The following is a 14,125-nucleotide window of genomic DNA, read 5'->3' on the forward strand; positions in this document are numbered from 1 at the left end:
ATTCAAACGGTGATCCCTGTCGCAATTAACATGTCAAACATGGTTATACACTGTAACTTATCTATTGCAGATAATATTTCAACATTATATGTATCACATAAAAGAAAATTCATCGTGGCGCCACGGACAATTTTTGTAAAACCGGCGTGGCATTCAACGTGTTAATTAAAACAAAGTTAAAAGCTCTCTCTTACTGTTAAAAAAATGTAGACCGGGACGTACCCTGAAGTATATTAAATTTCTTATAATAATAACAACATTGTCTATGTAAATGAAAATAAGATTATATTAGCTTTGTTGATATAAATGTAGTTTTGGTTGAAATATTTCAAATATATACACATTTATCACCTTCACAATGATCTATGATATATATATAATCTGCGCTTTATAAAAATTTTTTCTGAGATACTGACATAACACTGACTACATAAATACGCGTCCGCTCCTCGTTATGATCAAATTTTAACTAGTCAAACACTATGTGAACGGCAAAGCAAAATGCATTTTTCAAATTTTGGTTAGAAGCTCAGATAAAAGAAAGACATCAATTTTTAATTTTGTCATTATCAAAATAACTTTTTAGCCATTATCTAGTTAACTAATCTCACTAAAATCTAAAAAAAATTTATATCACTTAGCCTAGTTATAAAAAAGTTATTTCGTTCGAAAAGTTATTAACCCTTTTAGTGCCGAACGACGATATATCGTCATTTGGTACACTAGCGAAAAGTGCCAACGACGATATATCGTTGCGCACGCGTTGGCGCCTTATTATACGCATCACAAGAGATCTGTATCTCAAAATAACTTTATAAAACGTTAAAATACTTCAAATTCGATGCAACCCAATTGAAAGAAAAATGTTTATTAGATCTTTTTGTTATATCTTATGCTGATCAGTGCCGAGGCTCTGTATACCTATGTCGGAGCGATGAAGTAGAAACGGGACACGGGATATCCCACGATATACATATGTATAATTTCTTGGAACCGTAATCAACACGGCGTGTATCAACACGGCGAGACTAAGATCTTTCTTTCAGTCTTTATTGACCCTTCAAAAGAGCAATCAGTGTTCGAAAACCGTCAACATTTTGATAAAAATACAATTTGTATTTTTTTTTATTAAACATTACTGAAAATGAAGTACTTATATTTTATACCACTTGACCTATATAAAATTGATAAAACGCTGATTAGTTAAAATATTGTTTGTAAAAGAGAAACTTGTTTCCATGTTTTTTATTATTGTTTATATTGCTGTTATTCATATAATTTTCAATAAGTATTGAAATGCAATCGCCATTACATTACTCTCCCATTCTTCCCCTATATGCTGCGTTTTGAACTTTTTAAATGTTATTCTTAGTTTGGTTTTTATGGGCTTTTTCTTAAACCATAGTAAATTCGTTAAATTCGTCCGGTTATCTTCGCATAGATACCCGTTTTTCGTTCGGCACTAAAAGGGGTAAACTGGCTATATATCGTTTCTATAATCATGTACAGATCTCGAAAGAACACATAGATGTGTTCAATTCTTCTTTTAGAAATGTTCTCAATTTTGTTTGATTGTTTTGATGATTTTTGTATCCAATGTCTTTCCTGTCATTTTCCTTCCCTAAAATATTAAAATATAGAGTAAGTAGCACTTTTCAGTGCTAAACAGAACATTGATAGTGCTAAATTATTCAAAATAATTTTAACATAGTTTCAAATTAGGTAAACATAAAGAACTTTTAAGATATTTAAAAGTAGAAAATTTTTTTAAAAGTATGATTTATAAATACTTTAATTTGAAATAAATTAAACTTAAAAATACTTAATTTAAAAGTTGTATTCCCCCTACATTCGATTTTAGCATAGATTAGCATTTTAACTTTCGGGATAACGCCTAGGTCCGCTTTTATTGCGACCAACCTACCTCCTCTTAACGAGAGATAACGCTACAAGATTTGGCCTATATTTGGCATGGACAAAGCGTTGATGCCAAATCCATGCGATATACAGGGTGGTCCACCTAAATAAGGCCACCTAAATATCTCCTCTAATTTTGGGGGTACAAAAAATATTTTATATGCTATTTGGACGATTTGAAAAATCGTATTGCAAAAATATTTTTTTCCAAGGTAATTTTTTCGGAGTTTACAAGGTCATCGATGTTTTCTGCGTATAATTGTATTTTTTTCTTTATTAAATCGTGTAGCTTATGTAAAAATATGTTTAGTTATGTACATTACATGACCTTGAAATGACCGAGGTAAAAAATTAAATGGAAACGACAAATTTTTGTCTATCGAGATTTTAAAGACGAAGACGTCGTTCGGGAATCTGTAAGTATAAATAAACATGTTTACTATCATGAAACCGCATCATGAAATTTGTAAGACATTTTTACGAACCTATTTTTTAAACTGTCATTTTAATAGATGTTCGAAATGATGCCCCTCCACATCGAGACATTTTTTAAAACGTAAAATAAGAGACTCTCTGGCCCTTTCAAATGTTGTGGGATTAATTGCAGCACAAGCTGTTATTATCCTATTGTTCATGTTCTCTGGCGTTGTTGGTTCTTCTCCAGAATAGACAATTTCTTTTAAATGTCCCCACAAGAAATAATCCATAGGCGTCAGATCCGGTGACTGGGCTGGCCACGTTACACGTCCAGTACGTCCAATCCAACAATTTGGAAACAGTGTATCTAAAACTTGTCTTACAAGTCGTATAGAATGGGCCGGACAACCATCGTGCTGATACCACATTCTTCCACGAATGTCTAACGGTATATCATCTAAAAACATCTGTAGTTCATCCTGCAGGAATGTTACATACTTTTGCCCACTTAATGTTCCATTTATAAAATAAGTACCGATTATTTGATTACTCAAGATACCGCACCAGACATTTACGGTCCAAGGTCTCTGCCACTTATAGATTTCCGGACGACGTCTTCGTCTCTAAAATCTCGATAGACAAAAATTTGTTGTTTCCATTTAATTTTTGATCTCGAAGGTCATTTCAAGGTTACATCTGAACGTACTTTTACATCAGTTACACAATGCAATAAAAAAAAATACAATTATACGCAAAAAACATCGATGACCTTGAAAACTTCGAAAAAAATAACCTTAAAGAACATTTTTTTGCAATACGATGGTTTTTCCAAACCATTTAAATAGCATAACAAATTTTTTTTGTACCCCCGCAACTAGAGGAGATATTTAGGTGGACCACCCTGTATATACAGAAATAGATGGCTAATGGTTACATAATGTCAAATTTACCGGGATTATTTAAATTCGTGTTCGTATATGTTTACTTGTCTTTGCAATCATTTATGAGATGATGTTCATATTTTCACTGACTGAATACATAGTTATGTGCAATTGTGCAGACGTATGCAAAGAACTGTTATGTTCTTAACCTATCAAAGACATTTACGAAAAGTCTCTGTAATTGGGAACGAAAACGAACGTGATCGAATCATACTGATTCAAAACTAGCAGTTCTAATCATCACCATCGCTAGGCGAGTAACAAAACTGTGAGTCAGTACCTTGTAAAACAACTTTTTTAAAACTCGATTAAATGACTTCTATTTTTGTGGATGTTATAGAAACCAGTTTACTGAAATATTGTTTAAAATTGCAATTGAATGGAATGAAGTTTAAGTTTTCTTTATAGGCTCAGATAGAAAAATTAAAAAACGGATTTATTTTTTTTGTTAATCCAATAGTAAAATTTAAAAAAGGATTTATCAATTCAAGTAATTTTTAGTTCAGTTTTAAAAAGTACTGAGTACCGACTCAGTGTTGCTCCTCATTGTATATATTCTTCTAAAACAAATATATCTAGAATCAAGCAAGGAATCTATAAAGAATCCTGGAGAAATAGTTAATGTATTATATAAGCTCTAATTAAAAATTAATGTACTTTTCCCTACTTGGGGAGAAAATAAGGAACACATTACAACTATTGTCTAAAAATAAATATATTTCGAGTATTATATAGTTTATGTAATAAATATTTTTATTATTTTGAACAACCTGCTCTTGCTAATTTATCAGCCATTTCATTTCCATGAATTCCAACGTGCCCATTAACATGTTTCTGTAATATGGTTTCATGAATAGTTTAAAATACAAGATTAGTATAATGTATGCATAAATTAACTATAATATTGTTCATACCCAAGCTATTTTTAATGATTTCAGTGCCTCCTCCATTTCTAATAATTCTAATTTATTTATAACTGGATTACCATTTGCAGTTTTCCATCCATTTTTCTTCCACTTTGGCATCCATTCAGTTATGCATTTGATCAAGAATTTCGAGTCTGTAATAATCTTTAATTTTTCTATACCTGCTTCTTTTGCTTTTCTTGCAGCCATAGTCACAGCTTGAATCTCTGCATTATTATTAGTTGCTCTACCAACAACTGGTTGTGATACATTTCTATAATTATAATGAGATAAAGTACTTCTGTAAATGCAAATGTATTTTAAAAAAATCTAACAAAACATACAAGGGATGATCTTGACCAAACCATACACCTAAACCTGCTTGTGCGTTCTTATAACCATTTGAAGAGCAAGCTCCGTCAGTGTATACATTGACATATCCATCATCATCAATAGTAAACTTTGAAGATGACGTCTGAAATATATTTTAGGATAAATACAAGTGCAATATTAGAACAATTATTATGTGCACAGTAGGCATTTACTTGTTCAGTGGATGTAGATGGAATATCGCTTATACCTATTAGTTTGATTTTCTTTCTAGGTAATTTCTCTTTGACATGTTTATCTATTGCAGGTAATGATCTAAGACAGTTAAATATTGAAATTATATTTTTGTTCTATTGATATTTCAACATCTACTGTACCTTTTTCTTGCTGAGATTATATTACCAAGAGTTTGTATATTTTTTGTCTCTTTTTTGGCAGAATTCACCTTTCCTTTTGCAGTACTTGTCTTTTCTCGAATAAAGCTTTCCGCTTCTTTTTGGGATGGAAATTTCTTAAATATAGCACCAGGATATTGGTGTACTTGAGCTTTACATTCATCCCTAATTGAAAAAAGATTATGTAAAATTTGTATAAAATAGGTTTAAAATAATATACAGTAATAATTAATGAGATGTAAAGGGAATAAAAATATATTACCAAGTACCATAAATACCAGGTTGATGACCTTTGGCAACTGCATAATATGCTGCTGGCATTTTTAGTGATTTCAGCAAATGACACACTTGTAATTATTGTTAATATTTGAATATGAAATTATTGTTGGATGCGCATATTAGTATTGTAAAGAACATAAATGCAGTAGTGTCAGTGGCTACGAAACATAAAATTAAAAACATTATAAGCAATTAAAAGAGCGATGGATAGAACTGTTTTGAATGATTCGCCAACATGGTTTGGCAATTAGCATGCTCTATATTGAAATGTTGCTGCTAGAGGCAGCACTTGTCATTAATAGCACTATCTTTAACTTTTCTTTTTGAATTTTATTATAATTTTCAATAATAAATAAACTATTTCAGTATGATATAGATGCATAAGAGTCTATTGAACATTTCCTTGATGATGATGTTTCAAATGCAGTAGAATTCCAATTTATCCAGCATATTGTACAAGAACTTAATTCTTTGAAACATTAAAATGTATCTGTATTGTATTCTTCATATTAAGTTAACGTATATAAAGATGATGTAACCAAAGTAATTATATCGGGGACACAGTAAACTGACGAAAGGTATTTTATTCTCTAACTAATAAGTGTAAAGAAATCTAAATGCATTAAGTGTAATGTCAATGTAAATAAATAGCTTTTCTCTAAACATTCGTATATTCATATTTTTATTATTTACTTTAGTTAAAATAAGTTTTAAGAAAATAATGAATCAAACACTTTTTACAGAATATTATCAATATCTCAACATCGAATTTAAATAAATTGTGCAAAATTATAACCTCTAAAATATGTTATAATTTTACGATTTAAGATTGTAAAAGATAAAATTTATAATGACCAAAATATTTATAAAAAACATTTATTAACTTGAATACTTTTTTTAACTGATGTTCCTTTGAAACTGTATAAGTAGTATTATGTACTACAATACTATATAAGCATAGCTTATACATCTTTCCCACATGTGATGTCACGCAGATGGTTTATCTTTGCTTCAGGTATTTAAAGCCGTGTCTATAATTATGCATGTACATATATATAAAATATAAAGGTTATTTTTAATATCTAAAGTAAAATATCTAATGTTACAGAGGATAATTATACACATGTTTAGTAAGAATAAAAGAAATAAATTATTTAAAGTAAAAAGCGAATATTAATCTAATGTTTGGAGGAATAAGCATTTATAATTTTACAAAGTACGGTAATGGGACCTACTCTTCCACACTTCTAGGCCGCCGCAGCTTAATCCGTTAGCGAGGGTCGAAATAGAAATTTTCTTTGCTCTGAATGGCTGACGATTCATTGCTAACACAGAATCCACTGCAGATTGGAAGCGCAGCAAATTGGTGGGGATGAGCATGTCAGCTTAGGGAGTAAGAAAAGTCTATAGAAGTTAGTCTGATTATTGTATACGATTTAGCAAAAATTGTGTTGCTTATAAGTGTTGAATATACATGAACATATCACCAAATGTTAAATATACATATTATTTATTACTTTATGTTATGTTGATTTTTATATAAATCAAAATAATTCTGCATACATTTGTAAATGTAAAATCGATAAAGCGCGTTTACAATATACATTTTCAGTACAGTAGACGACGTGTAGGAATGTGAGAATCCACCTTTATGAATATTGCAATTTTCGATTTATGGTACGCGTCTGTTTCGGATAGTCGAATTATATTACGGTATGGCTGATGTGGGCCTAAGTTTAGACGATATAATTAAGAAGTCAAAGTCGTCAGGAATGAGAAGCAAAAGCGGAGGGTGAGGCAATCTTCAAACATTAGTAATAAATTTACTCCGTAGTGAGTTCTGATTTATCGATTTCTCTATAACCTTAAAGAATTGAGCTTACAATTATTAACGAAATTTACTTGTTATTCGTCTGACAGTATTTATAAAGGAATATTACCTTAATTATGATGGTTCTTCTAAACAACTTCATGATGTTAGTAATCCGAAGATTTTCTTCATTAGAATCATGCTTACAACATAGAAATCTTTTAAATTGATTGCTTTCACTGAATGATAGATATTACAATATTTCAGATTTTAACATTTCTTAATAATGCTTTTTACATTGTTATTATAAATGGTTTTCATTCTTATAAATGTTAACCGTATTTAATTAGACATATATTTTGCAAATATTATTTATTTTAAGTATTATCAATGTGTTTGTTTCTTTATTATCTATAAAGTTTGACATTAGTCTCTTTTACTTGTATTTATAGATATATAACATTATGATGATCAAATGGTTATTTTTAGAGTAAGAAGAAAAAATAAAAAGAATTTAATTATATAAATGTAAAATTATATTGTTTCGTAATTGCTTATATAGTATTCGAAGGAGGATTAATAGGGGTGCACGTGCCAATGGTTCTGTAAGGGGACAGGGCTCACAAGTTATTACAGATGCACGGTTTAAAATTATACAAAAGAATCGAGAAAAGCTAACAGATGCAAGAGACAAACTCGCAGAAATTGCAAAACAAAGTGATGCTAGATTAAAGTTAGACAAAATTCGTGCATCGCAATTGAAAAAAGTAGAAACACAATTGCCTGGAATTTCTCGAAAGACAGGTCGCAATGGAAGGTTATCATTGTCAACTAATAAGATGCCTCCAATTATGCCACATCCATTGCCACCAAATATTCCAAACAATTATATGCCACCACCAACAAGAGCAGTTGGTTATAGGCCACCACCACTTGCAGAACCTCATTACATTGGAGATATGAGCATGGATTATAATGATGGTACACAATATTTGTTTAAACAATTGGATTCAATGAAGTTATTTAATGCAATTGCATCTTTTAGATTATTTAATGGAAGCAGCACCTTTACGAAGAACTGTGAATAATGAATATGCTCCAACACCACCTCCTCCACCTCCTGTGTTCAGTATTAAGCCTGCATCTCCATATACATGGGTAAAACCAGCAAGTAATAATGTTTCAAGAATTGTACCTTCTAGGAAGCCTGATGTTGATAGAGAACGAGAAAGAGTGAGAGATTATAAAGTTATTGCACGCTCTTCAATGGTAAATATTTGTACAGGAAATGTAATACAGTCAGCTTTGAAATATTACTACCTACATTCATGCTGACCAATTTCAGACAAAAGCTGTTTCTCCTCCATACAAAGATGATTGGAGTTTTGGCACAAAATCACGGTACATGCTCTTACTTGTACATGTAACATTTCCATTTTGTTACATATTTTTTATGCAATGGCCAACATTAATGTTATTTTTTAGTACTATATTAGCGGAAGAGCCAATGGAGTCAAAGTATTATGATTCAAGAAGTCACAGGGATATAGGAGTAAAATCAAGACTAGATTCAGTTCCAAGCAAATCACGCACTATGGGTGTTTTATCTCGTCCCAAAACTACTTCTAGTTCATCATCACAGTCTACTGGTTATAGAATTGTGGTATCAAATTTACAAGCAAATGTCACTCAAGAAGATATTAAGGTATTATTATTGGATTAATGAGTAATGAAGAAAATTAGTGAAGCAAATTAGTTTAGAAAATTAGTTCAAGCAAATAGGAGAAATTCAAATTAACATCTTTTTGTTTCAGGAATTATTCGAAGATGTAGGAGAATTATTAGTATCCAGATTAGTGCGACCAGGCACTGCAGAGGTTATTTATAAAACATTAAAGGATGCTACTAAAGCTGTTGAAACTTATCATAATAGACAGTTAGATGGGCATCCTATGAAATGTCTCTTAGTGAATCCACGACCAAAAAATAATCCTACAGGACCTGCTGTTAGATCTATTACAGAGTGAGTATATAATCTCATAGCTGTAGGATACTTGTGTACAAACGTTACTATTTCTGCGCACGTTTACAGATCTAGAAGGAGTGTTAGTTCAAGTTATGTGCAACCAAGTTTAGGAGCAGTGCACCGTGCATTGTTCGATGATTCTTAATCAAATCTATCAAGTTTGACAAAAAATGCCATATATAATGGCAATGAATTTTATTTCAAATATTTCTAAAAGGAAATAAACATGGGAAATAGGGAGCTGGAAACAATTGTATGAGAAAATCTTAATATGTAGAAAATGAAAAGTCCTCAATTGAATATTAGATAATGAAATATCACTTATTTTAATTTTAATTTGTATAAAATATAGTACGCTTCGGCAGTTAAAGCCGAACAAGCACGATAATGAATGACTTTAAATTGTAAACTACAAATGCAAGATGCTTCTTGTACCTTTAATATACATCAATAAAACAAGCATTTAGGAATTTGTAATACTTTGTTTTGAATAAGATGCCTACAAAAGGAAAGAAAAGTACCTTTGCATGAAAGTTGATTTGTAGAGTATGCAATAAATATATATATGTATATCTGTTAAATTAGAAATAATAATAGTGTGAATGTGAAATTTATATCACAGCAAAAATTGCGGCGTCCAAGATATTTTGAGAGATAGACAATTTCGATCATGTACAATTTAAATGAATTACCATTTAGCTCTCACTATTTCAGGACAAAAAAACTGAGATATCTCTCACAAAACAATCTTCGGCTAATCGTGTATTTCTGACTCATCGAAATATTTACCCATCTTACTCCAACTTAGAGAAAGTTATTATTGAAGATGGAAGCATTTTTGTTCTGCTTTGTTAAATTTCCTGGGTGCCATTCCTGTTCCCTGTTTAACGTAGGCCGTGCGGAAAACAGTAACGGTAAGAAAAGGTTGCTCTGCTAACAAGTACCTAAAATTCGTGAGTCAGCAGCAAGCCGAACAACACTGATTGTCTGTTACTTTGCGGTGATTCGTGTAATTTTTTATGTTTATTGTAAATTAAGAAGCTATTAGGATTTTAAAGATTATTGTTAGTTTCGTAAGAGATTGATCATGAATTATTTTATGATTTTTCTCAAAGGGCAAGTTTTAATCGTAATATAAATCGGATTTTTTAATCAAATAACTGATTACACAGTAAAACATATACAGGATGTTCCAGAATTATTTTAACAGCCGAAAATAGAGCGTAGTTGATGTCATTTGAAGTAACTTTTTCCTTTGCGAAAATGCAATCTGCGGTTTTGTTTACGAGTTATTAACGAAAAACACTGACCAATGAGAGGCGATGGCGCGAAATACGATGTGGTCGATCGATCGAGCGCCACGTGCTCCTACCACTGAGTTTGGCAATTGTAGAGGGACTCTGTGCCGCGTTCGAATCAATGAACAAGTCACGGAGCATGAACTTTCGATATTTTTTTTACCACGTGACAGTTATAATTTTAAGAAAAACGCTGTTCATTCTTATTTCAGAATATCTCAAGAATATTTTACTAATTTTCCGGACCCGAAATAATATGTAGTTTAACCGTGACAGTCGTTTTAATTTTCTGGTGTGTATGACACCTCATGCGTACCATATGAAATTTTTATGCGATATGTATAGTGAAGATTAAGAATAAGTAACCCTGTCGAAATACGTAAATGATACTTTAATTTAAATAATTCCGTGTCCGAACAGAATTAAACGAATAATTCGCATAGCTATTTTATTGATAAATAACCCCGTTAAGGAACATAAAGGATTCGTTCGTTTGAAAAGTGTGGGAAATATTAGTAATAAGAAACTCATATATTTAGTTGTGAATTCATTTCATGATCGGAAATATGTGTCAGGAGAGTAGTGCATTGACCTCGTATGATGAACTGCACAGCTATTCTGTATACGACAGTGACGAACAGAAAGATTTCTCCAGGCAGGTTATTCTAACGTTCACTTTCACTGCATTATCACCAAACACTTATTCAATAACAATTAGGGACGAATTTTCCTGGGTTAGTATGTGTGGATGTGGAAAGTGCCGATTTTTCTATCAGACGCGTTGTGTAACGTTCTCCTGAACTCTTTGCAGCATCCTTGTTGTTGTCTGCATCGTACAAGCATGGCTACGAATCTTATAATATTCTTACGACGTCCTTTCCAACCAAACAGCGATATAACAATAACGAGGAAACACAAATTAAAATATATCGTCGAAAGCCGTAAGTAAAGTTTGTTGGTGATCTTTGTATGAAATGTTAGAATGCTCATGTAGTTGATTTTATCCGATTTATGGTGTACTTATAACTGATGTCGTTTCATATCTCTATTTTGCACGATTTTATGATTAGTTTATAGTATGTATCTTTTTTGTTACAACTTGTATGACTGAATTCAGTTTATGGGGGTGGCAATTGTGTAAAGACAGGTGTAAATATAATTTATCTTAATTTGCGCTTTTAATCTGAAGGAAGAAAAGCAGGCCATGGGCTGGTCTTTTCTTCCATGAGTCGTAAACGTTCAGCGGGTTTCGTCCTGTATTAAGGAAAAATTGTTATTGTATTCTTCGCGCCGACTCGAGGTTGTCCGCTACCCTAAGTATCTCGACGCGGCGATAACACTGACCGACACGATTTTTCATTTCCTATAGCCACCATAACATTCTTGTAGAGCTTCACTCCCCGAACAAGAATCCGAGCTTTTGTAAAAACTCAAAATTTTCGACAAAAATGAGGTATTGCATGAAAAGTAAAAACGTTAGAAAGTTCTAATCGATCTCAAAAGGTAGAGAAAAGTTTTCCGAATATAGTGGTATACAGTTCATTGATTGTTTTCGGTCCTAAATAACTATAAATTAATGTGAAAGTTTAAAAAAGTGTCGACGTGCGCAGTATCTCCGCAATATTTTTGTATTTTTACGAAAAGTTTTTTGTCCAGCACGAAAACTCTACCCAGGATCGGATTCTGTAGACATTTCTGAAGAAGAAACGGCTCGATAGAAGTGTCGGAACGATTTACATTTCGAGCAGGCCGAGAGAATATTCATCGGCAACGCGTGCACGACGATTTGCTGCCACGTGGCTTGCTGCTTGCTTCTCTCGGCTCAGCAGGGCCGAAGCTATGAGTAATCAACACCGATCGAGGGATCCAATGGGACACCCACTTTGTGTAAATAATATTTGAATATTTTATTAGTACCGCGAGATCTACAAGAAGCATTTTTTCAATTTCCGTTATAGGCTCAGATAAAAAAGTTAAAAAACGAGAATTTTTTATTTTTTTTGTCATTCCAAGTAATAGCAAAATTTAAAAAAAGCATTTTAATCATCGTTTGGTAGACTAGTCTCGCTATCATCTGAAAAAGATTCAAGTCCCCTAGTTCAGTTTTAAAAAAGTTATTGCGTTTTAAAAAGCGTTCGAACACTTTCGTGAGCCACTGTACATTACTATGAATACATTGTAATGCTAGAATAAAAACGATGCCTTAACTATTTTATTTCTAATTTTTTATACATGGAACATTTTTTAATATATCTGGAGACCACGTGCACGATTCGAAGGCAATTCGGAGGCGATATGCCACGATTCAACGATCACGTACCTAGTACTATTTTGTATTGCCTTCCGGAAATTCGCGTTGCGTGCCCCATCACAAGCTTCACATCCGTTCCTGCAGAATAAATAAAAAAATCTTTCTCTACCAATATCGATCACGCAAACCAAACCTCGTATTAATGTTATGGACGGATATCCAGAAAAAGGCCATACATTTAAAAAAGTGAATGTCCTAAAATGTCTAAATTTTGTTAAAGAACATTACAATAAGCCGATTTCATTTTGGAAATCGATAATTTGGAGCGATTAATCGAAATTCGAATTGAATTCAAACAAAAGGAAAATATATAAGGCGGGTTGTTTTAATGACATCCAAGTAGGCAATTTAACTATTATTGATTGAAGACTGACACTGCTGCTAAATATATTGAATTATTAAATGAAGATTTATTTTAGTTCTGCATGTTTTAACACTCAAAAAGCAAAATCGCCGCTCCAAAACAATAGCCTGAAGTTCGAATCGCAAAAACCAGATGAAGCATAAAAGGAAAACAAAATTGAATGATGCCCAAAGATTGACACCGAGAGGAAACTAGGTTTTCCATTTCTATCCATAGATAACGAGCTGCGCACTAGTTTCAGGTTCATTTATACTAACATCGCTACGCCGACACCGTTCCGTCAATCATATCTTTAGGAAATGAATGGGGCCTACCGTTTCCAAACCTCTTGGAACACCGCCTTACCCTTCCTCGTCTCGTCTACATGTTTCTGCTCGCTCCTCCCACTTTTCCTACCGAGACCCTGCATCCCACCTTAGGGATGCATTTGATCTGTTGTGACGTTGCATCTGTGTGACGTCACCCCGCGATTTTATAAGCGGAGGAAAACGCTGCAGTAGAGGACCTCCTCTGGGATCGTGCGAGCACAACACTGGCACGTGAGCACTCCCGGAGAAAATTCGGTGTTCTTACGCCTGGTTAATTCGTATCCCGCGCACCGAGCCCGTCGGAGATTTCGGGAACGGATTGATTGCTGGTCACCCACAAGACGTTCTACGTGCGTTTAGGTGAAACTGGGACATCTCACACACGGGCAGACCAACCTGGGGACGATCAGGACCATAGCCCACCAAAATATCAGAATTCCAAGGAAGATCCACATTTCGATGTCTTGAAGTCGTCTCACCTCGCAAGGACGGGCTTCACGAAGCGTGGGTGGTGTGAAACATCCTTGAAGGATGTTAGGGACCCCCCCCCCCCCAACGCCGGAAGTGACCGAACTTGGGAAAAGAAGGATTTGACCACGGGCCACAGGCCCTCCGCGAGACGGTCCTGAGAAAATTTCATGTCGCGTGATTAGGCAGGCAAATTGGGCTAAGACCTGTTAACGAGTAGAATATTGGGGGGAACAAAGGATCGGGTTCCGTCGCGGCCGAAAAATCGCGGAGGGTCACACTCGTACGAGGTTCATAAGCGAGAGGTGGTTTCGGTGATCCAAAGTTACGAGTGAGCGAGGTTTAGAGAGAGAGTG

The 14,125-nt window shown here is 33.4% G+C and overlaps 2 protein-coding genes and 1 long non-coding RNA gene across 7 annotated transcripts; 2 read left to right on the forward strand and 1 right to left on the reverse strand.

The window, feature by feature from the left end:
* Window positions 1-3,972: 3,972 nt before the first annotated feature.
* rnh1 (ribonuclease H1) lies at window positions 3,973-6,164 on the reverse strand. 2 transcript variants are annotated; one of them, XM_076528543.1, is made up of 6 exons: window positions 6,069-6,164; window positions 4,888-5,070; window positions 4,726-4,825; window positions 4,525-4,655; window positions 4,190-4,454; window positions 3,973-4,109 (listed from the first exon to the last, which is right to left on the reverse strand). In XM_076528543.1, the coding sequence occupies exons 1-6, from the start codon at window positions 6,152-6,154 to the stop codon at window positions 4,032-4,034; spliced, it is 843 nt and encodes a 280-aa protein (XP_076384658.1). In that variant the 5' UTR covers window positions 6,155-6,164; the 3' UTR covers window positions 3,973-4,031. The 2 variants fall into 2 exon arrangements, with proteins under 2 accessions (XP_076384658.1, XP_033341720.2); XM_033485829.2 differs by lacking the exon at window positions 6,069-6,164 and adding an exon at window positions 5,168-5,307.
* Window positions 5,336-6,700, forward strand: LOC143263806 (uncharacterized). The gene is made up of 3 exons (XR_013037131.1): window positions 5,336-5,762; window positions 5,928-6,199; window positions 6,293-6,700. It is a non-coding gene; the product is annotated as an uncharacterized LOC143263806 (long non-coding RNA).
* A 117-nt stretch (window positions 6,701-6,817) lies between these two features.
* On the forward strand, window positions 6,818-12,528 carry LOC117229397 (uncharacterized). 4 transcript variants are annotated; one of them, XM_076528522.1, is made up of 8 exons: window positions 6,818-6,976; window positions 7,557-7,975; window positions 8,040-8,118; window positions 8,197-8,263; window positions 8,340-8,395; window positions 8,480-8,699; window positions 8,809-9,017; window positions 9,087-9,497. In XM_076528522.1, the coding sequence occupies exons 1-8, from the start codon at window positions 6,900-6,902 to the stop codon at window positions 9,163-9,165; spliced, it is 1,206 nt and encodes a 401-aa protein (XP_076384637.1). In that variant the 5' UTR covers window positions 6,818-6,899; the 3' UTR covers window positions 9,166-9,497. The 4 variants fall into 4 exon arrangements, with proteins under 4 accessions (XP_076384637.1, XP_076384636.1, XP_033341718.1 ...); XM_076528521.1 differs by lacking the exon at window positions 9,087-9,497 and adding an exon at window positions 11,975-12,528 and having other exon boundaries at window positions 8,040-8,263; XM_033485827.2 differs by having other exon boundaries at window positions 6,819-6,976; window positions 8,040-8,263.
* The last annotated feature ends 1,597 nt before the right edge of the window (window positions 12,529-14,125 follow it).

Source organism: Megalopta genalis, chromosome 1 (assembly GCF_051020955.1).
Source record: "Megalopta genalis isolate 19385.01 chromosome 1, iyMegGena1_principal, whole genome shotgun sequence".
Lineage (NCBI taxonomy): Eukaryota > Metazoa > Arthropoda > Insecta > Hymenoptera > Halictidae > Megalopta > Megalopta genalis.